This window comes from Falco cherrug, chromosome 4 (genome assembly GCF_023634085.1).
Source record: "Falco cherrug isolate bFalChe1 chromosome 4, bFalChe1.pri, whole genome shotgun sequence".
NCBI lineage: Eukaryota > Metazoa > Chordata > Aves > Falconiformes > Falconidae > Falco > Falco cherrug.
In genome coordinates, this window is record NC_073700.1 from 100,372,770 (window position 1) to 100,399,822 (window position 27,053).

At 47.1% G+C, this 27,053-nt stretch overlaps 1 protein-coding gene across 3 annotated transcripts in view; it reads left to right on the forward strand.

Moving 5' to 3' along the window:
- The first annotated feature begins 8,403 nt into the window (after positions 1 to 8,403).
- MTURN (maturin, neural progenitor differentiation regulator homolog) overlaps positions 8,404 to 27,053 on the forward strand; it is a 67,047-nt gene continuing 48,397 nt past the window's right edge. Inside the window, exons 1-3 of one of the 3 annotated variants that reach the window (XM_055707911.1) lie at positions 8,404 to 8,630; positions 14,472 to 14,594; positions 16,320 to 18,270. In XM_055707911.1, the coding sequence (XP_055563886.1) occupies positions 8,469 to 8,630; positions 14,472 to 14,594; positions 16,320 to 16,472 (438 nt within the window). In that variant the 5' untranslated portion in view covers positions 8,404 to 8,468 and the 3' untranslated portion in view covers positions 16,473 to 18,270. Of the gene's footprint in view, positions 8,631 to 14,471; positions 14,595 to 16,319; positions 18,271 to 20,714; positions 26,498 to 27,053 lie in introns of those variants that run through there. The other 2 variants (XM_055707912.1, XR_008731832.1) reach the window with 2 other exon arrangements.

The window sequence follows — 27,053 nt, forward strand, 5'->3', positions numbered from 1 at the left end:
GGTCCCATCAGCCAGATGTAGCAGACCAGCACAACCAACGTGAGAGGTCACTGGCATGGGGGAGAGGTTTTGAATGCCCTGAGACATGCTGGTGGTTGTCACCCTCTCCTTCATGATGTAAGAAGCATATTTAAGAATGCAGCCAGTGCGTAATTAGGGAAGAAAGCTGGTCACTTGGATCTGGATGGCAGAGAGCAAAGGAGGAAAGGAAGGGTAGGGATGGGGACCACCCGGCAGCAGCAGGCTCTGATGGTTCCTTACTCTTTTCGAAGGGGAGCTAGTGGGTCTTAAAGAGAGATCACCAGTTCCCACTGGGAGAAAAGATACTGATTGAACCTGACCCCCAGAAGTAAATGGGCGCTTCCAAAACCCAGTGCTGTGGTAACCCTGTCTTACTCCAAATTAATTATTTCAGGCTTATGCAAAAGTCTAAAGTGCTTTACCTCAGGAATGGAGCCAGATTTTTCTTCCATGCTAAAGAGGCTGGACTCAGCATCATAAACAAACTGGTGTAAACAAGAAAATAAAGCCCCTGATTAAACATTAGCCAGTCAAGATTCCAGGTTTGGTGGTTAGTTAAACCAGCCAGTGAACTCGCTTCCCAAATGCCATCAAGAGATTTTAAGGTGCAGTAAACATGCTGTAGCTGCTTCTACACTAGCAAGTAGTTCAGCCTGGGAGCAGATCCATAATGCAGAAGAGTACTGAGACAGCAGCGTGTGCACCATTCACCTTTCATCTGAGAGGGATCCACTTTGTGTGCCCTCTCCATGATGTAAACCACAGCAGGGTAAATGGGGATGATTGGGGCATTCACTTTGTAAGTGCTTACCTGACCTGAGCTAACCACTAGTGTGTAGGCATCTTGTGTGAACTGGCCCCATTCCAGCTTCTCTGCAAAAATACTGGGATAAGAAACACACTAAGAAACATTGCTTAATCCCAGAAGCATAATATTAGGCTTTATAGAGACATTCTCAGTGTGGTATTAATATATGAATCATGCTGAATAATAACACATGATTAAATAGCTGAGACAACCACTTTTTTTTAAAAAAAATCTTTTTCCACAGGAGAAACTCCTATTTTCACAAGCCTTAAGGCACGAACAGCATTCCTATGTAATACATACAAATCTCCATCTTATAAGGTGCTAAGTGACTGCGCCAAATCAAAAACAAGGCTGTCAGCAGCCGAGCTAGGACCAGGCTGCAGATTTTTTCAGCTAATCCTAACAGCAGCCTCATGCCCATGACATCAACACAGGGCTTGCCCATGCAGGAAAGTATCCCAACAGACTGAAGTCAGTAACCAGTCTGACTCTCAGAGAAGAGCTTTTAATTGCAGATGAATGACCAATGCTTTTTGGTTTTGGAAGCTTAGGCTAAATTTGGGAAGGGGGGAGCTTCCTTTGCCATGGGGTGTTGACGTGGCCAATGTCATTGTTGTCACTGCCTGCGCTCGGTTTTTCGTTGCTCTTCCCCTAAAGCAAGTGATCGTAACAGAAGTGATGCTTCCAACATCAGTGTGGACCTACTGACAGGGCAATTGCAACAGAAGTTGGGGCACGGTCTGGGTCAGTGTCTGTGCTAGGGAAAAGACTCTCAGGGTACGATGTGCTAGAAACTGCCGTATCTGTGTCAGTTCACACCAGTGCTTGCACCACTATCTTTTTTTTTCTCTGTAGACAATACAGTCAGTTTTCCTCTGCTTCTGCCAGCCTTTAGAAGGAAAATAAATCACTGTAGTTAAAATCACAAGTCCTCGTAAAAACCTGCTTGTGCCCAGAAAGCTAAGTATCAGAGCTTGCCTGAAGCTTAGGAAGAAGTGGCATCTTTTTCAATAAATTTACATCTCTAAATAGATGATAAGTGTTGAATCAATTTCCATATGTTTAAAATAGCAGAGCATTAAGGATTCTGGCACTTCAAGCAATCAACTAATTTGAGACTATTATGAGAATATCTTCTATACTAGTGAAGCAGTTCATCTGAAAATCAGGGACAGTGCCCTTTCAATATCATAAAGGATCACAAATTGTCAAGATATCCTGTTTGTTTGCCTGAAGAGATTATAGTGCCTTATGTCATTCAGGTCTTTGCAAAATCACCTTTTGGGTCTTAATAAGCTGATTCATAATATACCCCCCACTTGGCTTGCCTGGCCACATGGTGTGCCCATGGCTACACTAATCCAACAATAAACAATAGTGCTAGCAGATACTTCCTGGTGAAAAAGGCAAGAACTGTGGAGTGCCAACCTCTACGTCCAAAAAAGATGCAAGGGCAGCAGGTGTCCAGTGCTCTCCTCCCCATTTCTCCCATCCCCGTATGTTGCGACGGAGGGAAGACACAGTCGCTCAATATGAGTGATCAGCAGACTTCGTTTATTGTCTCTTACAGTCACCTTTTATGCCTTCTTATAATTAGCTCATACATATTACAAAAGTTAAGCTCATTATTGGTTAGTTGCCTAAATACCAAGCCCACCCCTAGTTTCTCTTCTGTAGTTTTCTGTTCCCACCTGCAACATTCTTTTCCCACCAAAATCTTCCTGTTATTGTGTAACAAGGACAGCCAAAGACAGTGTATTTTGCTTTACTTCAGATAAGCTGAGAGCGATGTGCATTTTTGTTCAGCCAGCTGGACTATGTCTATGTGACCCTTTTCAGCTAGCCAGTTATCCACACCCGTATCCAGCCCAGGCTCGTGAAGCCTCATCTCTGGCCACATCTGGCCTGGCTGCTTGCTGACCCTCAGCTGGCCAGCCCTGAACAGAGTTCACAACTCTTCATTCCTACCGTCACCTGTATATTTGAGATGAGTCATGCCATTTTCAAAAGGTCACTGAATATTAAATGTGTACAGAGTCTGTGCTTCAGAAAGTTTCAAGGAAAATCAACTTCTTTCAAAATCAGCTGGTGATGTTTTCACCTGGGTGCAGTAGGAGGAAGGGCTTTGAGGACCAGAATAAAGGGAGGATGGATGAAAATGCCATTCAGGTATTTTCTTCAGGTGAAGTGATCCACAGTGAATCCAGCCTCCTGTGTCACCCTCAGTTTGCTGAGTCATCAAATATTTCCATCATATTTCAGTACACTGCTCATAAATGCAATGTGCCATTGCTTTAATAAATGCATAGTACTATCAAGCCTGGAGACACTCCGCTGTTACTGCATGGCACCCAACAGTGTGGTGTGATGCTGCTGGTCTGGGTGTCAAGAGCAACAGACTACAAAACTGTCTGCCCGCAGGACCAGGAAGATGACAGGGCATCCCCCTCACATTTAGCACGTGATCTTCTTATTCCTAAAAAGCAGGGACTTGGAGAAGGACAGATTTGGGGGTTGTTTGATGGCTTTTTGAAACAAGTTCATATTTTGGAGCAGGCAATACCACCAGGGAAAGCTGCTAATTAGCAAGTGTATTCTGCATAGTCCAGATCTTCATCACTATTTATGTGCTGGATTTCTTACTGCCAAATAGGATGTTCAACCTTTTACTTCAAAAGGAGGATGTCAGGATTTGTGGGAACAGCAGAATTGTTATCCTGTATAGATTTTTAACTAACATTTTTTGGTAGTCTAAAATTTGAGAAACTGTGCATTTCTAATTCACTTTCCCTCTACAACATCGTCTTGGGTTGGATCATTCTTCACAGTTTTACTTGCTCTTTCCTCAACTCCATTTACTATGGCAATGGGTTAAAACAAAGCAACTCAAAGCAAAGACACAGCCAGAGCTGCATTCCTCGTTAAAGACAAGAAAACCACAAATCGCTGTCTAGATGCTTTGGAAAGCTGAGCGTCCTCAGGAGCAGCAAGGAAGTCAGGCGGGGAACGATTTGCAGGATACCAGCATGCTGGACCCTGGACTCCAGCCTGGGGGATGATGTGGTTGGGGCTGGTGTGCTCAGGGAGGATGCAGCACCTGATAGTGGGTTGGAAATATCACAGCAGCCAGGAATTTTTCACTTTTTAGTAACCTCAATTTAGATGCTCGGTAGTTAAAAACGGATCTGCTGGGCCATAGTCACTCAGCTTGAGTCCCTGGAAGAACCCACTGCTGCTGTGCTACAGTAAGATGTTTCATGCTGTTACAGGCTCAGTGAAAATGTGTGGAGCTGTGATGCAAGCACCGTTGAAAGCCTCGCATAGACCAGGCTTTTGCAGGGACAGCTGTTTCAGCACCTCTCTCAAGCGAGTGCAATAGTCAAGGCTCTGGACATGTGAAATGCATGCTGTGAATGAGCCAGTACTGATAAAGCTAAGAAATACTTTCTTTTTCGAAAGATTGTAAAGAAAGTCTGTGAGGGCTTAGCCATGATCAGCCCCCCTTGCCCATTTTTTACCCCTAGGATTTCTTCATCCTTTTCTCTTCTGAAGCAAAGGAACCAGTCTTTCCTTAGGAGACCAGACTGTGGGGACAGTGTAAAGATGCAAGAGAACAAGCCCACGCAGCACAGCAGTTAAGGGTGTATCTCTAATAATTTACTGGAGCTCACCCTCCTGACCTTTCTGTATTTAGATCAGCAGGAAGGGTGCGTAATGAGGGCTGTGGGAGGGCAATCGGGTTCTTACAGCCGGTCAGGCAAATTAATGCAGATTGCTTGGCAGTTTACCAAAAGCAGACCAATAAAGGCTCTTCATAAGAAAAAAAAAGGGAAAAAAAACCCTTGAAGGTGTCCAGTCCATGGGCTGGATTTGTCAGATTTTTGACCTGCTGTAGAGGAGAACAGTGGTTCAGTGTTTCAGAGAGACACCACAGCTGCGGGCAAGTTACCTTTGTCTGACACATTTCAGAAACCCTTCTGCTCCTCCACCTTCTGCAGCTTCTCACCCCCACCCCCACCCCACCCCGTGTCCCTTTTCCCCATATCATTTAATGTCATTGTGTCCTGGGGGAGCAGGGGAATAGCAAACACCTAGCAGGGTGCTCTTCCCTTCCTCACTTGAGCACAGGGCTGCTGAGTTTCCAGAGTTCTAGACCATGCTCACCACCAGGCATCTCAGAGGCAAGGGCTTTTGTAAAGGTAATTCCTGGGAGCCAGGTACCCGATACTTTAAAAACCTCCCCCTCCACACCTCCTCCAAGCCACACAAATGGCACAAAATTGGTTTATCCACTCAGCCTTCACCCTGTCACTCACCTTTGACCTGACAATTTCATTTCTGGGAAGGTGGAGAACCTGCATAAAACCAAGTCACCTGTAAAATGCCAATACTTGTATTTCTGATTCAACTAGCTGGCTATGGCAGTGCACACGGTTGCCCTTCCTAATACCCTCTGTGCACTCTTCACAGTGAAATGCCATTTCCAGTAGGCAATAGTTACTGGCTAGTGGCATCCATCTGAAATGATCTAGCAACATTTCCCTGATGTTGCAATGGCCAGGATCGGGGTGATGGAAAGCATTGGAGCAGCTGTGTCCCAGAGGGAGATGGAAATGGAAGTGCATCCCCACAAGGCAGGGGGAAATACCTTCGCTCTGGTGCAGTTTCCCTTCTGCAAGCCATCCTTGCCACAGCAGACAGCTCCTTGACCTCCCCTCTCCTCCTCTCCCAAGAAGACAGCTGCTCCCCTTAGGTGCCCATCCTTCAGGGCATGGGTGGGTGCTCATGGGTATTTGGAACAAGTCAGAAGCAAAGCCATGAATGCGTTTCATACAGTATTTTGGAAAAGTTGCGGCATAGTACGGCACTGCTGGTCTAGTACGTAGACACACTGCTGGTCTAGACAGAGTATGTCTACTCAAACGAGCAGCAAGTCCTGCTTTTGACTTGCAGAGAGTCAGATGGGTGTCACAGGCACTGTACCTGCCTCGCATCCACGTTGCCATCCCCCGGCCCCTGGCATCAGCCCAGGGCCACCGAGCCTGGCTTGCTCTGCACTTTTGTGGGTTGTTTCCTAGCATTGCCAAAATCACCATCTTTACCGGGTTGTTTTCCCAATTTGCTTTTGGGGTACAGGTGTAAGGGCAAATAAATTTGCCACATGTAAGTAAACAAATAAGCATGGCTGTCTGGTTTGAATGGCTATGCTGTCAGACGTGACAAAGGATTTTGCGGCGCGTGCTGCAATAAGATATTTTAAATCTCATTCGAAACCTGTCAGCTTCCCTACCCCACAGAAGGGAGATAACAAACAGCACATACTTCAAAGCAGTGTTTTAAGGACTAAAAAGACATTCATGTGGGGCTTTGAAAATGCACATATATCATAGCTGTTAACACTGGGACCTCATTTATTTGAAATTGTGTCTGCTTGCAATGCAGCCTTGACCTCCCCTTGCTGCTACGGGCCAGGGCACTGCCAGCCGGGAGGACAAGGTCACGCATCTTGGGCAGCCCCAAACCCCGCACGTAGCCCTGCCATCAAGAGGGAAGGCCAAGGCTTTGCTCCTACCACCTGTCCTTACCCAATGCCAACACTGTCTCTGAGGAGGACGGACATCCAGGCTGGATCTTGTGGAAGAGCAAAGAGATGGCAGAATTGGGGTCAGCCTGTGGCAGGAGAGGTGTCTGCCTGGGTGGTGGCATCCTGCCCATCAGTTGCAGGCAAGCCAACAATGTCACGTTTTAGGAAAAAGGGCTGTATTTTTCCACGTCCTATTTTCATGCTAATTATGTAAATACATTTGGAGAGAAAAAACCCCACCAAACACCCAATGCTGAAAGAGTGTTGAAGTTGCAAAGCCCTACACGGACTCACAGCCTTGCCAGCCCCCAGAGCCCTGACAGCCTGTGGTCACATTTGGGTTTCTGCAGGACACCTGCTTTCTTTGGGAAATGGCAGGTGGTTTAGGATTTCCTTTCTAGCTGCTCAGGACTTACTGCTGCAGCCCCGGGGCTCTCTGAAAAGTCACAGAGCTTCCACAGATACCTCGCACACAGAGTGCTTTGCGGGTACTGCTGCGCCCAGCTCCCCCAGGCCTGTGCAGTAGGCAGGAGACTGATGTTGCCTCGTTTTCTCCTGGTGAAGGGAGGTGGGGCAGGACCAGGGTAAGTACCTACAGAGCACCCCCAGATTGTGGGATTTGAGGCACCTGGGCCAAGAGTTTTGGAACATTTGTCATTTTTACCATGCTTTGCACAGTCACGGCACAGTTCCAAGTGCAGTGAGGGGTGCTTAGCACTTGCCACTCTAATATCACCTCAGGAATGAGGGCAATATCCAGAATATCTGTATGGAATAAATGAAACGTCCTTTGGTGGAAAAAACAGCAGGCACTCGCATCCCACATGGACAAAGGGGCTGAGTTACGGTTGTACAAGCACTCATGTCACTGGCATTTCCTGATACCTCAGTGCTTGGCTGCAACGCCAGTGGAGGTTTTTCTCTGCGGTGCCATTAGTACTGAGTTTTGCTGCACCCATGTCTGCAGCTGGGTGAAGCCCAGGGGGCAGCAGATGGTGACTGTGAGGCTGAGCGCTCAGAGCATGCACCAGGCCTGCCGGGAGCCTTCACCGCAGCCTTGCTGGCGCTGCGCTGCTTGGCCTCACTCCCTCCACGGCTTGCAACCTCACCACTTACTTTGGCAGTGGCCGAATCATGAATGTGCTGACTGATATGTACGATGGGAGCGTACAAAGTGTCACACAGACGTCATCCACTGTGCGTGTGGCAGTCGTGGTGAAAACGCAGTTAAACACCGCTCTGGGGGCAAGTGACAGCTGTTGGGCATTATTCAGAGGCCAGCGCTGCCTTCGCCCTGCCAACGCTCCTACCTGCTGCTGCGTACGGGCTCGGTGCTACCCGGTCACCTCTGGCGGGTCGGGGGTTTCTGGCCAAAAACCCACCCAGGTCTCGGCGCTTTTCCTCCGTGGCACAGTAGACACTGACGCAAATCTCAGGCCCCTTATACATGCCGATCAGCTCTCGTATCTCTCTCACATGCCTTACTGGATTTGTCGATAATCACTTGGGATACGCCAGGGAGAGCGAGATGAACCTCACCGCAAACCCCTCGGTCCCCAGCTTTGCTGACAGCAGCCGCAAAGCCTTCCAACGTCACGGGGTGAGCCCGCCTGCGTTCGGACAGCCCAACGCCTGGCATCCTGGTGGCTTGCATGGAACGAGGCGCAGGGGGTACCGATGCCTTGGGCGTGAAAGGGCACGGGCAGGCGGCCGGCCTGGGTACCGGGAGGTGGAATCCCGGATCGGCGCCGGGAAGCCAAGCGGCGCTCGGCGCGGTCCCGCTGGCAGCGCGCTCCCAGGCGGGCTGCTTCCCCCTCAAGTTGCCAGAAGGCGTCAAGCCAACGGCCGGCTGCAGACCCCCCGCCCGGGCGGTGGCCGGCGAGCCCTGACGCCCCTTCCCCCCCCCCCCCCCGCCTGCCCCGGGGCCGGGGCCGGGAGCCCGGAGCGGGGCGCGGGGGAGGCGCGCGCGGCGGGGGGCGGCGCGCGGGGCGGGCGCGGGGCGGCGCGCGCGGGGGGCGCGGGCGGGCGCGGATCGCGGCGGCGGCGGCGGCGATGGCTTTCGAGGCGCTGGCGGAGGCGGCGGAGCGGTGGTGCGCCCGCACGCCCTTCCAGCTCATCGCCGCCGAGGAGACGGAGCGGCGCATGGACTTCTACGCCGAGCCCGGCGTCTCCTTCTACGTGCTCTGCCCGGAGGCCGCCTGCGGCGACAATTTCGTGAGTGGACCCGGGGGCGGGGGGGGGGGCGGGCGGTCGCGGGCGTGCGTGGGTATCCGTGCGTGTGCGTGGACCGGCGGGCAGCCCCTGCACCGCTTTGGGACACTCCCCCCTCCGTCCGTGAGGGTGCTTGGGGGAGCAGCCGAGGGGGAGCGGCGAGGGGGGGCGGCGGAGGGGATGCGGGGATGGAGGGCGGCGGGGCCGGGGCTGCGGGGGCGGCCGGCGTGTGGGCCAGGGGTGGCGGGGCCAGGGCGAGGGGCCGGGGGGATCCTCCCCGGCGCGCACCAGAGTCTGCAAAATGGAGTCCGCTGCCGGTGGGGGGCGGCCCCGCGGGCAGGGCTGCGGGCAGGGACCCCCCCGCCTTCCCCATCACCCCGGCCCGGGCAGGCTGCGGGCTCCGGCGGGGAGAGGAGGGGTGCGACCCCACGGCCCCCTTCCCCCCGGGTTCCCCCCGCGCCCCGCGGGGGCTGCAGCTGCTGCTCCCCGCGCGGCCCCCTCCGTCCTCCCGGGATGCCGGGGCACGGCGCAGGGACGGGCGGACTGGCAGGGCTGTCACGGCAAATGGAGAATGGGCAGGAATAAAATGGAGTCAGGATGACAGGAGGGCCGCGCGGTCCCCCCCGCCGCTCCGCCGAGGCTGGGGGACCCGGGCAGGTGCCGGCCTGGCGCCGCCGCGCCCCCTCCCCGCCCCTCGCCGAGTTCAGCGGCAAGTTTGTGCGGAAAAGGCAGCGGCAACACAACCCGTGGCTATGGGATGGGGCGGGCGGGGTGTTCCCCTCCCCCAGACCCTCCCGGCGGTGAGCAGAAGTGCGACAAGAGCGACCGAAAAGCGGCATCGCGCCCCGGGGTTTGTAACCTGCAAAGCTCCACTTAACTGCAATGAAATTTATTAACAAAAAAAACCCCAAAAAACCAAAACCAACAACCCCAAAACCAACAGCTTCTAGCACAGACCGTTATTGTAGGAATGTTGTAGGTCCTTCCCGGAGGAACTTTCATCCCTTGACCTGCTTGAGAAATGTTCATTAATTCCCTTTCCAACAGGTAAGTGCAGCGTGGACCCATTTGACAGATGGGTTCATGGAAACAAAGAGCAGGGAGATGCCTTCTCCAGGACCACAAATCCCAGCGAGCAGGACATTTATTTGTTGTGTCAGGCAGATGGTCACGCTGAATTATGAAAGAAGTTAGCTGGAGTTTAGTTATGCATCTGTCCAGGGATATGAGACCTTCAGCCCCAGCCCCAGCCGTGGCAGTAGAGCATCTCTGGGTGTGGATTCTCCTAGTCCACGGTGGGGCTAGCCCTGCACACCCATCTTCCTTCCTATGAGTCCCAGCACTTGTTCCCTTCTAGAGATGCCCGTTCCCAGAAAGGGCCATACCTGCTGTACTCTTAAGCAGGGATACATACAAATCCAATGCAGTTCTAAACTAAAGCTGTGATTGGATGCTGACGATATCAGGAATCGCAAAGCTCACTGTTTTCCTTAGACTTGTATCGTTTCTTTATATGCTGCGCAGTAATTGTGCAAACTCTTTCAAAACAAAATCTAATCAACTTTAAAAAAAATCTTAAGCAGCTTCAGACCTTATTCCCATGCTTCCAGCACTGACCAATTTTTGTGGGTTTGCAACCACATTTTAGTCTTTTTTTTTTTTTTGGCAAATATTTTCACTCCAGGGTTGCTGTGGGGAGGACTCCCCGCCCAGAGGCACCAGTAGCAGAACTGAGCAGAAGGGCCAACTCCTCCTGTCAAATGCAGAACATAAACAGTGGAAAACTAGAAGCAGTGTTTTCTTGTCTTTTTCTTGGCATTACTACTTGAAGCACTTTTTGTAGTAATAATACTTTTAAGACAGACAGATAGGTGTCATTCTTAGTGCTTTTCTTGTTGATGGTGTCTCTTTAATGTGATTGAGAACCACTAATGAGCTGATTCACCAGCATCCTGTTTTCTACTCCTGGTGCACTGTGGGACTTCATTTCTGCTCCCAGCTTGGCTGTCTTGTTTTTTGCAGTCATTTTCTTTTTTTCATGTTCCAGAAGATAAGTTTCTTTTCTACATGCAATGACAGACTAAAGTTTATTTTAAGGAGACTTAATACAAGCCAGGGGACTGATTCCCATTTGCACTTTAGCCTTCCTTGTTGCATGGCTCCAGTAACACATGGAGTGTGAAAGTGAGTACATATAAACAGAATTCACAGTGACACACTTTACGGCCTTTTTGTACCCCATGATTCTTATAAAGGAGCCTCCCATTTAATAAGCATCTGATGCCTGATATTCTTGTTCTCTTTCTTTACATCTTCATTTCATAATAATGCAACTTAAAAAGCTATGTAGGAGGCACCAAAGAAGTCCATGGTAACCCACTTGTAAGGAGGAAATGATGAGCAGGATGAAGTTAAATGGGAGGAGGAGAAAAACATGGCAAGTTTGCCAAGATGCAGTCTGGAGGAGAACAACTCTGAATTTTTTTTTAAATCAGAGATTCCAGATCACAACAATCTTACCATTTAAATTTCCTGAAAAGGTATCTTTGTGCTAGGTTTTTAGTGTGCTGGGATTGCAGAAGACCCAGCTAGATGCTTATTGGCATTTTCAGTACCACCTGGACACTAAAACTTTCTGAATCAGCATTTTAGATAGCTGAACTATGTATAATTTAGCTCCTGAGGCTCATGGTGTTCTCAAAAAATTAATTGGACTTGTACAGTCATAACCACTGAGGGTGAGGGTTGTGATACTATGCCTTATAGTCTATTATTTGTTTTGATGCTGTTACTGCTGGTGTTCAAGGTAACTGATAAAGCAAATAAAAATATGATGCTACCTTGATGCAAGGTAATATTTTAGAACAGAGTCAGTGAGACTGAATATTTCCTGCAAGTTGAATTATCCCCACAAGACAAAGTTTTGCTGCTATGCTCAACAGGTGGGCTGCTTAGAAAAAGGTGCGCCAGCAAGTGACCTTGGCAGTACTGAATCATCTAAAGCAAACCCCTCCAGACGCAACCTTATGAATTCCCTCAGCTATGTGCTGTGTGTAGATGCTAAACTAAATAATTCAACCATGATCCTAGGTCAGCTGAGGTGGAAATCAGTGGCTGCGAGCTTTTGTAGTGACACAAAGCAACTGTGAGCAAAACTGGGCAAGCTTGGAAAACACGTGCTCAGATGATGAGGTTAATATTTTTTTAATTGCACGGCCATGGCTGAACACTGGTCCACCAGTTTGCCAGCAGTATGCTTCTCCTACCGTGAAGAGATCCTCAGGCATTGGGGGTTTTTCCAGGAGAACCATTTCTGTACGTGCAGCTTCACTCTCAAGCTTTCTGAGCAGGAGCTGAATCCTTAAATTACGTTTGTTTTTATTTTGAAAGGCCAAAATTCCTTTTGCAGATTCCTCTGGAGATGTGTGAGTCAGTGGTGAGACTCAGTTCCTGCACTGCCTTGGTGCAGCACTGAATGTCCACAGAGAGCTGTAGACGCAGCTGAACTTCTAGGTGTTATAACTCTGATCTCTATTATGTTTGAGTTTTGGGGTGTGTATGGAGTGTGTGTGTGGGGTGAAATCGAGCCATTTCTGAATGAGATGCACGCATTAATGGCACGTGAGACCTTTCATAGTGTGTTTGTTGCTACAGCCAAAGTTTTAAATCTTCTGCAGATGTGGAAATTGTTGGAAGCCTTACTTGCTTATTGCCTTATGGTGCTATGCAAAAAAATCTGCTCAAAGGCTCAGTGATCAAGTTACTCAGGTTTTCCCCTTGTGCTAGATTATCTTATTCTGTGCTACTGCTGACAAATTCACACTGGAGTTTAAAATGTGGTGCAGCTTGAAAAGAGACTGTAAAAACATGATAAGACAACACGGGGTTAACTTCCCCTTGGGGTTGAACCCACTATTATTTATAAAAGGGCAGGACCTGATGCTCATTTATGTGGAAGCTCCTGTGTATAGCTCTGGTAGTCAAAAGAAGCCACCATTTAAACAACAATCAGGATGTAAGCGGTTATAATCGTTTTATACATATAAACAATTACAACAGGTTTAGCATGAGCCATGAACTGCCAAGCTGCAACATCCAGACATCCAGCTCTTAAGTTTGACGCAAAGATGAGAAATAACTAAGTGGTTAGCAATAACCAAGTATTAAGAAATTGTGGGCCAGACCTCCAGAATCTCAAGGCTGTTCTTCAAATGTTGTGATTTGAGAATGTTCATTTGATATTTTAAAGAGGGTTCGTTTGAGTTAACTCTGTGTACCTTCTGCTTTTTTTAGGCCATACAAATCACAAAGTGCAGACCTTGTTGTTTGGGTTTTTTTGTAAACAAGTTGAGATTTGGTTGTATATTTATAGATTACAAGGCCCGTGATTCTTAAGATGGCATGAAGTATCATGAGACTTGTGGTATGTGCCTTTGAGAGTTGGCAAGACTGTAAAGAATTTATTTTTATTGCCAGACTGGTTAAGAGATGACTCTGGTTATATGGAAAGAGCAGAACCTACTCAGTAAGGCAGGGCTCTTTTCGTAACAAAGTATTTAGCTGTGTTTATGCCTGTAAAATGCAACAAGCAGCAACGAAAATGTAGGTCAAGGGAGTTTTGTAGCAAGGCAGTTACGGTTTTCAACTTAAAGATGCAGCTTAGGTGATGTTAAGTAGTGTTTTCTTTTGGTAAGTGTAAAACTGCATCCCTGGCAGGTGTTCACCACTGAACAGGAAGGTGACATGCAAGCCTTATGTTAGGGATTGAAACATCTGTTGTTCTGACTCTTCCTTTGAATGTTAGTTAGGCTTCAGAGAGACCGTCCTCTTCCCTTGTTTAAGCATAACCTACTGTTTATAGCACAGTAAAAAGCTGCATGGCACTTTGGGGAAAAGAGCTGCTGTGCAAAAATAGAGGTATAAGAGTCTCAAACTAATTTTGCAGTACTACGCTTCTCTGTGTAGCAGAGTGCCTAAGACAGTCCCATGCACAAAGTCTTCAAAAAGGAGGTCTTTAAAAGTATACATTAGCTTATGCTGTGTGCTGCAAGCTTCTTGTTGCAAGAAGTGTTGTTGCCTGAGTGCGTCCACCATCACTCATCAGCATTGTTCCTGCTACAGCCTCATAGCAGGAGAATAAGCATCAATTTTGGGAGAGGCTTCACAGAGCCAGGCTGGGGTACCGGCATCTCCAAAACGAGAGGAATATCCCAAATGGGTTTAAATGTGCCTGCCCAGGAAGAGAAGATTCAGGTCTAGGAGGAGTAAATCTCAAAACAGGGAGGGAGGCATGAAGTGTCAGGATGTTGTAAGCGCCCAAATGTCTCTCCTTGGCTCTGTGTCTAACCTGCGGGTGTACTTTGCATCTTTTCTTCTGCATTGTCAAGAGAATTGCACATCAAGTTCCACTTCCAGGGTCACATCACACTTTCACTAATGCCAGGAAGACAAAAGAGATTTTTTAGCTCTTCCTGAGGGCTTGATTGCAGCAGATGATGTAGAAGAAGAGAAAACCCAATGTGACTTCCAGGTCTGAGTGGGGCTGATGCCAGACAAAAACACTTCTACTCAGAAAATGTGCATGTGCAAGGTGTGTGTACCCTTCATTGCTGGTGCAGTCATAAGGCATTTTCTCTTCTGGATTGATTTTCATGCTTTCTGGTGGATCGTGTTAATAAAATCAAGTTTTGTCCGAGTACCCATCCCCACTGTAAATCTGAACTGCGGGAGGCCCAGTGTACTTTGGCAGATGTTTACAACATGTCACCTTATAAAATCACATGGAAAGGCTGTCATGAATTCCTGTTAATGTCTTTTCTTTCTTGTGTTGCTGTTGGCTTTCAGCATGTGTGGAGCGAAAGTGAGGACTGCTTACCTTTTCTGCAACTTGCACAGGATTACATCTCCTCCTGTGGGAAAAAGACACTCCATGAGATACTGGAAAAAGTCTTCAAATCCTTCAGACCCGTAAGTGCCTCCTCTTTACTTCTAAACATTGACAGTTACCTGTCACTTTTAATAGATAGCGCTGGATGGAGCAAGGTGGTTTTTCTTCTGCAGGGATTTACATCTCCAGTCAGCTGCCTGGGCGCAGGGGTGTTAGCACGTAAGTTACTATCAGGGAATTGGAAATTGTTTCTTGGAAGCCAGCTGCCTTTTTTGTTTCTGTCTCTGTGTTTGAGAGGATGAGATTCCCGCGTGGGGTGGGAGGCCAACTGGTGTGGCAGCCGGTGGCAGCGGCTCCCCAGCTGCGCAGGGGCTCGTGTCCTGCTGATGCAGCGCTGACTCCGAGGAATAGGATGCGAGTCAGCGCCACGGGACTTTGTGGCAGAGTTGTTTCCTGGCACTGGAATTGGGGAATTTTGCAAAGATCTGAGTAGTAAGAGTAAACCTCTGGGAAGCTGGAAGTATGATCTCTCCTCAGGAATGGTTTGTTTTATTTTGGGGTTGGCTTTTTTTCCCCTCAAGTGGTCCAGATTTTGCTGTTGGGATGGTTGCCACTTGGTATTTGCAAGCACCAGTTTGGTCACTGCTTGAGAAGCTGCAGCAGAAGCTGAGTTTTGTGGGGAGGGGGCTTGTGTTTTTCTGTTTTGCTGCTACTCAGCTTTCTCTGTCCTTGTTTAACACACTAAGAGTTGGGTCAAAGCCTGGGTTTCACCAGGGTGAGGTATCCTTGGCTGTTGTCCTTCATTTTTGCCAAATCCTGCCTTTGCACAGTCTCTCCTTTTAAGCGCCTGGGGCTGGTGCAAAGCAGAGCAAAGGTTCGTTGCCAGAGCCATGCTCCTGTGATGTCCATGGGAAAGCTGACCAATGGATGTTTTTACACTCAGCTGAAAATGTAGACCTTTTCCCCTTCTCTCTTATTCTGGCTGACTAATCAAGAAGACTGAAAATGTATCCCAAGTATTTAGAGCGAAAGGGAGGGCCTGGAGCGTCGATATGAAAACACTGGCCCTCGCTGTGTTACACCCTTGCATTGCCTTGCCACAGACCACCACAGCTGGTCAACATAAAAGAGCATCATTTTAAAGAATCCTTTGAGAGACTGGAAATAAATAGAACAGATGCACACTTTTCTTAGAAAGGACTGGAAATCTGATCCGTCAGTACAGCTGCATGTAATTGTGAAAACATACAAAAATATAAATACGTTTCCCAGAACAATATTCAGCTCTTGGATCTTTGTAGCTGTTTTCTTCTGCTCAGAAAAGCTGTGCCTTTGAGGAGAAACTTCCATTGGTTTAACTAAAGAGGACTTCAAAAAGACTTAATTAAATTGGTACAGATCACTTATTTCATATAAACCACATTTATTTCAGCATAACTTAAGTTACTGAGAAATTGGCTTCAGTCAAACCACGTTAAGCTGCTCTTCAGAATAAAAAGGTTCAAAGCAAGGGGAACCACTGTACGCATTTAGTCTGGGCCTATCGTTAATACATCACATTGCACCCCTTGATTCCCTCAACCAAGCACATAAATCGTGGTTCAGCTGGAGCGTGTCTTTTCCAAAGACACCCTGTCTTGATGTAAGGTCTTCAGGTGACTTAACAAGGATACAGCACTGCTGGGCACTTTTTCTTTTCATCATTAGTTACGGTCCTGTGAAAAACTGTTTTCCTTGGTTTTCATTTTTCTGGGTTTGCTTCCTAGCTGTTGAATTTCATTATGCTTTTGTCTGCTCCAAAACAGTGTCCTCAGTTGTCAGAGACTTCTTGCAGACTGCAGTCAAGTACCTCTTCATTTTCTCTTGGATGTATCACAAAGATTATGTTTCTCAGCTTCTCCTTTGACCTAGTATTGAGAGATTTGCATCAGCATGACAAAACTGGGTTTATCATTTGAGGTATGGTTGTGTGTAGGCAAGTCTAATAAAGAATGTATTGACATTTTTCCCTTATTCTAATTATTAAAAATAGCACGTGCATGGTAGGATAGATTTTTAAAAGTGGAGGGCGTTATGATGGATGTATGGAAACAGTTATTTTGCCCCCTCAGGCCTTTGCCAGAACAGAACAACTTTTCATCAGTACTGGGAAATAATTTCCTTGGCATTACTTTGTACTGTCCTCCATCCTTTCTCTGCTGGACCTGTTCTGCTAGTGAAACCACCTTGCTGTTGGCTTGGACGTAACAATGCATTTGCAGGGCATTTCTTCTCCACTATCCTAACCAAGTCTGCTGTCAGAGACCAGTCTGGCAAATGTCAGTTTCAAAAATGGCAGTTCAGGAAAAAACACTGCTGAAGGTCAGACTGAGCTCTTCTGAAGGCTCGACGGTACTGGCTACTCAGTCTGAAACACTGAGGAGGGGCCAGGTTTTTGGCAAGTGCTTGGCACACAACTTCTGACAGGTTTTTTGCATTTTGGTATTTCCAGATGGACATCAAAGTTTATTAGACAATTTTCAAAGTCTTTGTCAGGGTCTTTTGAAGGGAAACGTTTAGGAGGAGATGCTGGTGGTGCATCTGCAACTCTCCATGCCCTAGGGCACAACACAAGCACCTGCCCTCCTTTAACCGAGGGCTCCGAGACCGATTTTTGCCCAGTAACTCAGCTCAGCCCTGCTCCATGTGTTTGTGTTAACAGCCCAGCCATGTCTCCGCAGGCTTACCCTGATGCTGCGGCATGGGAAGGGGCTGGGTGCTCGTGCCACTGTTTTGGAGGCAGTGAGAGTGGGGATGCCCAGTAGCTAGCATCCCTCTCAGTGGGAGATAGAGATTTCCCTCTGCTCACCACTCTTCCATGGGTGCAGGAGGCAATGAGGGTGGTCTGGGAGCTGCTCACCAGCCCTCACTGCTTTTGGGCATCCTTCCCATATGTTTTACGGGCATAAACACACTACCAGGGTAGGACGTTTATTTAGACGAGGCTTTTAGAAAATGTTGATTAACCTGTGACAGCTAAATCGCACCTCTAAATCCTGCTGTAGACAAGGCCAAGCTGTTTCGTTACTGAAGTGGTGGGGAGCATGTTGTCTCTGCCCATTTCTGCCTTGCTGAGTCAGTTTCCACAAAACCTTGTGATTTGCCTTATTATCCACTTACTCAGGGAGCATTCAAAAGTGTCAGACACCGCACAGGTACATGAAATGGTACATACAGCACTGGGCTCAAATACCCCCATTTGCCCCAGAGCATCGCAGCTCCTCTGACGCCGTTGTCTCTCTGGTGCCAGAGGTGTTTGTGCTGGTGCTTGTAAGCACATCTGCCTGGAGGCTAAGCCCTTCACACCAGGATTCAGCAGAACCACGTTATCTCTAGTATAGCATTGTGTGGACCACTAAAGCTCAGTCTTGGTTTATTTTTCAGTGTGGTTGTACATGAACTTTTGGCAGGAGGCAATGTGACTCTGCTTTCATGACTTAAAAAACTACTAGGTTATTTGTATAAAATCAGGGCACTTTGAAAGAGTGAAGAAAGAAAGGCAAATAAAAAATAAAAAATGCCTGAGGGACATCACACCAGCTGGCAGAGTTTGCAGAGAACCAAAGCATGAGTTGTACAATTTAGCAGCAAATTCCAGGGCTCCTGCATTGAGCTCACCTTAAGGCTAAAAAGCCTACATCTGAACTGGGAAGCTGAAGTGTAAAAGCCATTTATCCCATATTCATTGAGTTCACACATGTCCCAGTTACCTCTTCTTTACCTCCAGATGGGTGGTTTGTCCAGCAGGAGTAGACGTAGTTCAGGTGGTGTTGCCACTGATAGTTGTTCTCTCTCCCTCCTCACCACCTCCTGTCATCCTCCTTCCCACGTATACCCATCCAGCAGGTTTTTTCCCCCTTGGCTGTTTGGCTGGTCGATCAGCTTTCTCTTTCTGTACCCCTTTCCTCCTTGTTTTTGCTCTCCATGAAAAGTCCTTTCAAATCTGCCACATAGCTGATACTTTAATATATGAAGTAGGTAACGGACTAGAAGCCGAAAACTAATATGTTTAAAAGAAGACAGGGTGGGAATCAGTGTAGGGTCAACTCAGGCCACCTTCATCATCTTATTTTGTCATCATCTTTTATAAACGCTCTTTCTCCTTTGACCCAAAATTTGTAGAGCTCCCTGCTCCTTGGACCCTGATCCCACTTCCTTGGGATCAAGGTGTGAGCTGACTTGTCACTGCAGTCCAGAGAGCAGTAAGGGGTTAACAGCAGTGAGGGACTGTAGTCTTGTGGGGAGCAATGAGATGCAACCCCTAAAAGCAGGACCGGCATGGTTGAGGTCGTTGGTACCTTGGAGGATCCTAAAGTGTCTATGGAGGATCCTAAAGTGTCTATGAGAGAACAAAACTGCCTCTCTTAGAGGAGCATCCCATCCCATCCCATCTCATCCCATCCCATCCCATCCCATCCCAATCTCATACCCATCCTTCCTGCCTTTGTAAAACCGTCAGTGTCTGCAGCATCACTCCGATTTATGCTGCACCAGGGAGAGCAGAGCTGGGTTTCCTGAGGGCAAAGGGAGAGGCGATGTGTGAAAAGCAGGACACGCTCCCCATCCTTTGGGGTCACGTGCAGCTTTGTGGTTCTTGTGGTATATGTTGTGGTTTCTATGCTAGTTTTGCATGGGAAGGGCTTACAGTATCCCATAAAATGAAGACTCATGTGGCTCATTTCCCTGCAAATTAAGGAGGAATTATAACCAGAACTGGGCAAAAAAACCATGATCAAAGCTTTTTCTGCCAGCTGATACGAACAGAACAGTACAACACTCAAATTTAATTTGAATACACCAAATCTGTTTAGCGAAAATAACACTGGTTTAGGTCCCTAAAATTCTTCCTCATGGCAGCCTTCTCATTTTCGTGCTACCACCTAGCAGGTGTCATCCTCCTCCCAATTTTTCTGGGCTTTGCCTCTTTCGAGAGCTAACAGCTGCGCCCACTCTCTGAACAGGGCGTTGCATGCATCTGTGCTGCTCTTCTGGCCCTGGCAAGCTAAATACGTGGTATTCCCAATAATGCCTTGCATATGATTTTGCTTTGTGGCTATTAACAGCTGCTAGTGTAAGATTCTAATATGAGATTTCCACAACACATGCATTATTTTGACTATTATTTGGTTATCTGTCTTCTTGACCTCTGTTGGCTTGGCAGCCTTTTGGGGGAGAGGGGAAAAGTTTGAACATCACTGTTTGCTCCTTTTCCTGTAGTGAACAAATGCTGTTGCAGTGATCGGAGCCATCAGGTGGAGACACGCAAACATTGTCCAAGGAAGATGGGCTGGCAGTTCTTCACAAGCTCAAATCTAATTTGCAGAAATTTAAAGGAGAATTCGGAGTTGAATACTCAGCATTTCTCACTGCAAGGGCATCGCCCAGCATGCAAGGCTTTGTCTGGTGTGATGAATTGAAGGGTTTAAGAGAAGGACTTAATACAGAATCATAGAATCATGGAAGTGTTTAGGTTGGAAAAGACCTTTAAGATCATCGAGTCCAACCATTAACCCAGGACTGCCAAGCCCACCAGTAAACCCTGTCCCTAAGCACCACATGTACCTGTATTTTCAACACCTCCAGGGATGGTGACTCAGCCACTTCCCTGGGCAGCCTATTCCAGTGCTTGACAACCCTTTTGGTGAAGAAATTTTTCTTAAGATCCCATCTAAACGTCCCTGGTGCAACTTCAGGCCATTTGCTGTTGTCCTGTTGTGTTTTTAGGGACTCCTTGCCTACTCCATACTAGCCAGTTCTGTATGAGGATGTTTTCTTTGGCTTTTATAAGGCTGCTGAACACAAACTGAGATAACTACTGCTACAGTATTATCATGTTTCTTTCTGAAGTTAAACCACTGACAAGTCTAAACACGGAACAATTTGTGATACGACCTCAGGGAAGAGCGCAAAGCTTTTTGCAAGTGCTTTGCTTTGGTTTTATTTATCTTCTGGTCCACGAGCACTTAATTTGGTGTGAGGATGCATTTTCAAATCTTTGCCTGTTACAGGAGGGAGGGAAAGAGTTGAGATTGTTACGCAATACTGTTATTCCAGGGTTTGAGGTTTTTCAAGAAGTGACACCTAGGTATTGTGTGAAGATTTGCAGCAAAGCTGCATGAGTGGGTAATTCACTATTACACAGTATTTTCTCTTCTTTGTAGTTACTTGGGCTTCCAGATGTTGATGATGATGCATTTGAAGAATATAATGCAGATGTGGAAGAAGAGGAACCAGAAGCTGATCACCAACAGATGGGTGTCAGTCAGCAGTGATTTTCTGAGAAGCTAAAAATATTCGGAAGCCTTTGGTACCAGGTGGGGTCAGGTGGTCCCACGTTAGCCTGTTTGAATTAGCACATCACATGGGGATATCTGGCTCCCAGGATCAAAGTTTTACAAAACGGTTTAAAAAATATTAATAATAATAATAATAGTAATAATCTGTGATGAGCTTTGCTAAGAAGTGACCTGAATTTTGCTCCTGCTTCAGTGGGTTTTCTATGGAGTTGTCTTGGTAGCATTCTGCCGTAATCAATCTAGAAGTAGTTTTGTTGCTGACTTGTCTCTTCGGTTTGTGTTCAAGAGTAGCGTTCGCTGACATGAATGTAGAATACCGAGAATGTAGGAAGCATGTGGTGAGAGTGCTGAGTCCTCACTGGTGACCTTTCTGAGGAAGCCAGCGCAGAGAGCAAATGCGACCTGCGCTTTTCTTTTTAGTTCAACAGCTATGGTTTTTGACAAAGTACCAAGCTTGGAGAGATTTCTCCTGAAAAACACTAGTTTAATAGCGGTTGGTACTGCAGAAGTGCACGTGAAGGCTGAACAAAACTAATGGGAAGCGGGAAATCCAGGAGAGTATTGGTGTCAGACATATTAGTGTCAATTTACTGATACCTGAGTTTACAAGTGCTGGATTAATAACTTGGAGTCATTAAGTATCAGTAGTACACATTATAACCAACCCTGGTACTCTGACACCATTTGATCCAAAGCCAAATGCTACTTTCATATAAATCAATTAAAAAATAGCCATCGCCTATCCCACTTCTGCATGACAACCAATTTTAAGCTTTGCCGTTTTTAATACACTGCTAAATTATTATTGTACACACCTCGTGGCATCATGAATTGAAGTGCAACTTAACTTTGAAGCCATAAGGGTACAAACCAGCACCTGGTTCTTAAAATTATGCAGGACCTGTTTCCCTCCCTGGGCCTTTGAGCTGGTCTGGACATTTACACCTGGTTAGAGGGGAGCTAAAATATTGCTACTTTGGCTGATATAAAAACGAATGAGGTTTTACTTAGCTGGGGACTTGCTCCCCAGAGAAGTTTAGCAGGGTCTGGGTATAAAGGAGAAGACCCCTCGTATTTTATACCTATTTTGCATAGATTTAAGTGACTCAGAGGAGTGCCAGACTGTGAAGATGCAGGGTCTCTGTATTTACTTGCCTTTTGTACTGAAAATGTAAGAAGCAAAGGGGATTCTGTTCTAATACAACCGTTTTCCACATCGAGCAAAATGTTTCCAAATTTACTCCTTTTTCCCAATTTTTTTAAAATTCATGAAATGATGGTCACATGCTTCAAAAGCCCTTTTATACAGAATTAGCTTTATAATAACAAGAAGTGAGCTAGAAAAAATGCTTGGACAACTCCTAGAAACAACTCATACCATCTTGAAAACCCTGTTGTTAGCAGTGTCTCCTTTTCAATAGATTTTTTTAAGACTTTTTTTTTCAAGGTTACTTAAGAGAGCAAGTTTTCTTGGTGGTTTACATTTCTGATGATGGCTTGAGAGATGCATAGCACTTGATTTTTCTAATCTGGGGCAACAACCTGCCATAACCCGGATGGCGTGTGGTGCCTGAGAGTGCACAGAAGTCTCCACAACACTGTAAAAGTTGGAGTTTAGGAATATCAAAAAAAGTGGAACAGAAACAGAGCTTAATGCAATTTTGTACATTCTTTCGGCATGCAGGCATAAACATGGTAGTCGCAGCACATTTCCTATGGACTAGTGACGTGAGAACTGTGGCAGTTCATTGTATAACACTGTACAGCAGCAATAGGCTTTTTGCTTACTAAAATAAAGTGTAAGACCAGTGGTTTCCATCCCTGCTTTAAGTCCGCAAGTTTTTCTTTCCAGCTGAAACAGATGCCATAACCTTAAACACAACCTTGCTTCGGGAGAACTTTTCTCTTTGTAGCATCCAGTCCTTTGGTTGCAGCTCATACAAGTAGATCTTTTGAGGCAGACTTCCCTCTGCTGTAACCTAACGCAAGACATAACTTACAGTAGTGCAAGCTGGAGGCAAAGTCCTGCCAGTCAGGTTTGCTGGCCACTCGCACCCATTTTGCTTAGGTGCAGGTGGCTGGCACCGACATGCACATGCGTGCACCCACACCTGCACAAGCCCTGGGCACCGCTGCATCACGAGCTGGGCTGTGAGGTCAGTCTGGCTGTGAAATAACCCTCTGCCTTTTTACAGACAGGCAGTTTTCCAGCTGGATCATTCCCACCATCTGGTTCAGTGTGTGGCTGCACAGATTAGTGCTGGCACAACAGAGGGGAGGGTGTAAGGGGTGGATGTGGGTGGTAGCTGAGGACCTGCAGCCAAAGGTGCCTCGCACCCCTCGTATGGTGTTAGGGACCTTGGCAGAGGTGCAGACCCTATCTGAACCGGCCCAAGTGTTGCGAAGGATTGACTCCACAAGGCTCAGTGGAGAACTGGACTCTGGGTGGCAGCAGGATAGGCAGGAATTCATGAAATGAGGAAAGACTGCAAGATCAGTGCTTGTGATTGTGTACAGGCGGTTGTAATATGTACTGCACTCTGCTGCCATTCCCTGCATATTGATTGAATTGTTCATGAGCGGTCGAGCATTAATATGGTTGCAAGCAAACATAACACTGTAAATTATGTAGATACGTTATTTTCTGTATTCACTAACTCACTTTTTTGGGGAATGCCTTATGCCATTTGGGTGATTTCTACACCAGAATGCAAGTGCTGGACAGATGGGGGGGCCTTCTGCAGCGGTCACCCCTGCAAAATTCCCACTGAAGCTAGCCAGATTTTGTTCAAACGGGACCTGTGGGACTGGGCACTCCAGGGGGATGCACGAGGCTTGGTCCAGCAGAGAGCTGAGTGCTCTCGTCAGCTCTCACTTTGCTGGGAGCCAAATGTGTTGAGCCCTGCTGCTGAACTGAAGCATGACCAGGCAGCATCAAGAATAAACTGGGATTTTATACATAGAAAATTTAATTTACATGTGTATTAAATGTGAATGAGCATTAATATAGAATGTATTTTATCAAAAAATATTGATTGCTTACTTTGACCGAATACATTTCTCTATTACCATGTTACTCGTTCCATACATACCAAATGGTGCAAGAGATGCAGAACTGGTTTAGTTGTATTACAAAGAATCTTTGTATTTTATTTGTATTTTATTTTTCCCTCACTCCCACCACATATTGAGGTTAGTAGCCATTAAGTAATTAACCAGGGGTAGCATGACTCAGTGGCTAGGCTGCCAGACTGAGACACAAGATTTACAAACACATGCATAAATCCTTGCAAGCCTGGGGACTTGGTGAGAAGGTGTGGCTTCAGAGCTCTGCCATTGCCTTGCCCCAAGCTTCGGGTGGATTTTGGCAGCTGGGAATTCAAGGCAGGCCTCCAGTTATGCATCCAGGGCGCCATGAAATTTGGTGGGAGAAGGGTAACTGCTTTGAAAGTCCCACCTTAAGCATTTTGTAAAAGGAGCCATCAGTATTATTTGCCCACCAGTGTATGAAGTGCTTTGAGATCTGTGGGTGAAAAGAGGTATGCATTATTATTGCTTCTCCTCAAAGCAAACCATTAGTGAAAGGACACAGGAGACTCTCCCTTTTCCCTCACCCTTCTCTCATAGGCATTTCATGCTGTAGTGAAATAGAAATGTACTAAAGCAGAGCCTCTTGCAGAACTGGTGCTTCTGAATGTGAGTTGCATGAATGCAATGAGCAGAGTGCTGCTTGGGGGATGAGAAATACATGGGATGCCAGAGGGAAGAGCAGATTTCAGAAATGCAACAGTTGCTTTGGGTAGCAGGGGCAGGAGTAAGAAAGGCCCCTTTCAGAGAGATGCTTGGAGTTCTCAAAGAGCCCAAACTATTCTGCCAAGTATCTGCTTATGGAACCTATGCAGTTTATAAAAAAGCTGCTCTGGACATCACTGGGGCCTTGAGCTTGCCTGCCTGATGAATCCATTGAGAGGAAGGGATGGAGAAAAGGCAAACTAAAAAGCCTTTTCATCCTCTCTTCCACAACGTTATTATGTATGATATTGGGTGAGTAGGTAGGAGCAGCAGTCAGGGAGCTGCTTTATTAGGTGCATAGTAACATCTCTTAAAAGCACTTGCTCATGAGAGAAAAGATTGGCAGACTGGAAGAGCACACCCCTGAGGATGGTGACCCGAACCCTACCAGGCACCAGCTCTACATCCTGCCCTGCTCTGGTCTGTTTTCCAGGCAGTTTCCCTCTGTGTGTAGTGCTGTGCCTTTGAAAGTCACATGCTTGTAAGAATGCCGTTTTGGGTGGGAATAGCCAGAGTTAGTTTTCCTGCATTGGTGACGTGCAGGCATCTTAGTGCCGTGTCCCGTGTAAGGTGTGCGATGGTGGCTGGGGCAGCAGGGAGGAGCTTAGTAGGTCACTGCCCTTTTCTCCCTCTGCAAGGTGGGACGTGATTCTGTGGCGGTAAAAGTGATTGCAATAACATTATGGGCATTGTTTTGGAAAGCTGCCATACAGGACAGATTCCCAGCCTGTTTCAACATGGTTCTTGATCTTTCACTGGGGCCCAGGGCTGAAGTCCATAGCTATTTTACTCACAGTCAGCTTTAGCTGTGGCAGGAGGTGAGGTTACCATTTCATCCATCCTTACCTTGTGTCCACCCTTACCACTCTGTTCTCAGAAATTCCCACTCCCAGAAGAGGGGAAGCAGAGGAAGGAGGAGAGAAACACCTCTTATCTCCCACAGCTTGCAGCGAGACGCACCAGTGAGAGCTGCAGTTCAGCACAGTGTGTGTTACTGGGCTGCACTGTCCTTTCTGCACAGGCAGCATCTTCTCACAGGGGGATGAGGTGCCATGGGAGATGTATTATCCCTTGAGGATCCATGCATGGTCCATGCCGGACAGGGGTTATGCAGAAGACAGCAGTCTTTTTATGTGCCAAACCCAAGATCTTTACACGGAGTGATGCCTAGCTAAATAATCCAGTCTGAAAATCATGACCCATTGAGGCTTCCCAGGCTGGGCACCCAGAAGATGAGACCTCTCTGGCTGCAGGTTGCTCTGGAGCCTGGCCCAGCTTGCAGGTCTTTCTCGGTGCTGGCTAGTTTTGGTCTGGCCACAGGACACGGGGAATTGGGAAGGATCCCTTCAGGGGCTCTAGCTGGATGCCCCTTTCCGTAAATCACCGAGCAGAGGGAAATGGTTTGTTTTATCTGTTTAATTCTGGCAGGAGCTCTCCTCCCCCCTGGCAGCCTGTCTCTGCAGCCAGCTGCAGCTGGGAAGCCTTCACGTGACAGCCAGGCAGGAGTGACTCAGGGCAGCGGCTCTTAGACCCTGTTACAGGCTGGGCTTGGGGTGGTCCTTGCAGAGTTACCACAAAGCTGAAGGCTCAGGGATGTCACTTCCAAGGCAGATACTAAAATAAAGAGATCCCTTAAATTTGGTCCTTACCTCTGATAGGAAGGGCTCTGAGGGCAGACCCTGTCACCTTGGGTTTTTATCAGACTTCTGAGACTTAGTTGCATTGTTGGCATCTGCTGTCTGTGGCAGGTCTATGAAGGAAACCTCTTCGCTTACCCACAATCACCCATTCAGTGAACCAGATTATATATGTGCTCTATGTTTGACTTTTTTCTCTTTGCTGACTTTTTTTTTAAAGAAAGACAATCCTTAAAGGTGCATCTGCATTATTGCAAACCCCAGTTCCTACAGAGCTGCATAGCACTGCATTGTCAGTATTAGCTTGGTCGTAAACGAATATACAGATTAACTAAAAGGGCGTTCATTTGTCTGCAGAAAAAAACTTCTTTGAACTAGTTACTGCTGACTAGAGTAAAGCTCACTGGTTTCATGTAAAATACATTGAACTTTGAAATTCCCCTTCTGTACCGACATGCTGCTGCTCATGTAGGCAAAGAACTGCGGTAACACTGCATGTAAAAGATGTCTGCTTTCATCTTCGGGGTGGTGGTGGAAACGTCAGCTCTGGATTTCAGTCAATGCAATTTTTTTGTTGTTGTTGTCAAGTTTTCCTTTACTAATGCAGGGACCAGTCAGACCTTAACACGTCAAGCAGAAATCATGTTGCGCCATGCCATGCAAAGGCTGTCTTTGGTGTGCTTTCCACCATTTTTCTGGCTAGATCACTGTCTTTGGGACTACAAAGCTATGAGATGGGTCGCCAAAAGATGTTGCCCTTTTATTCAATGCTTTA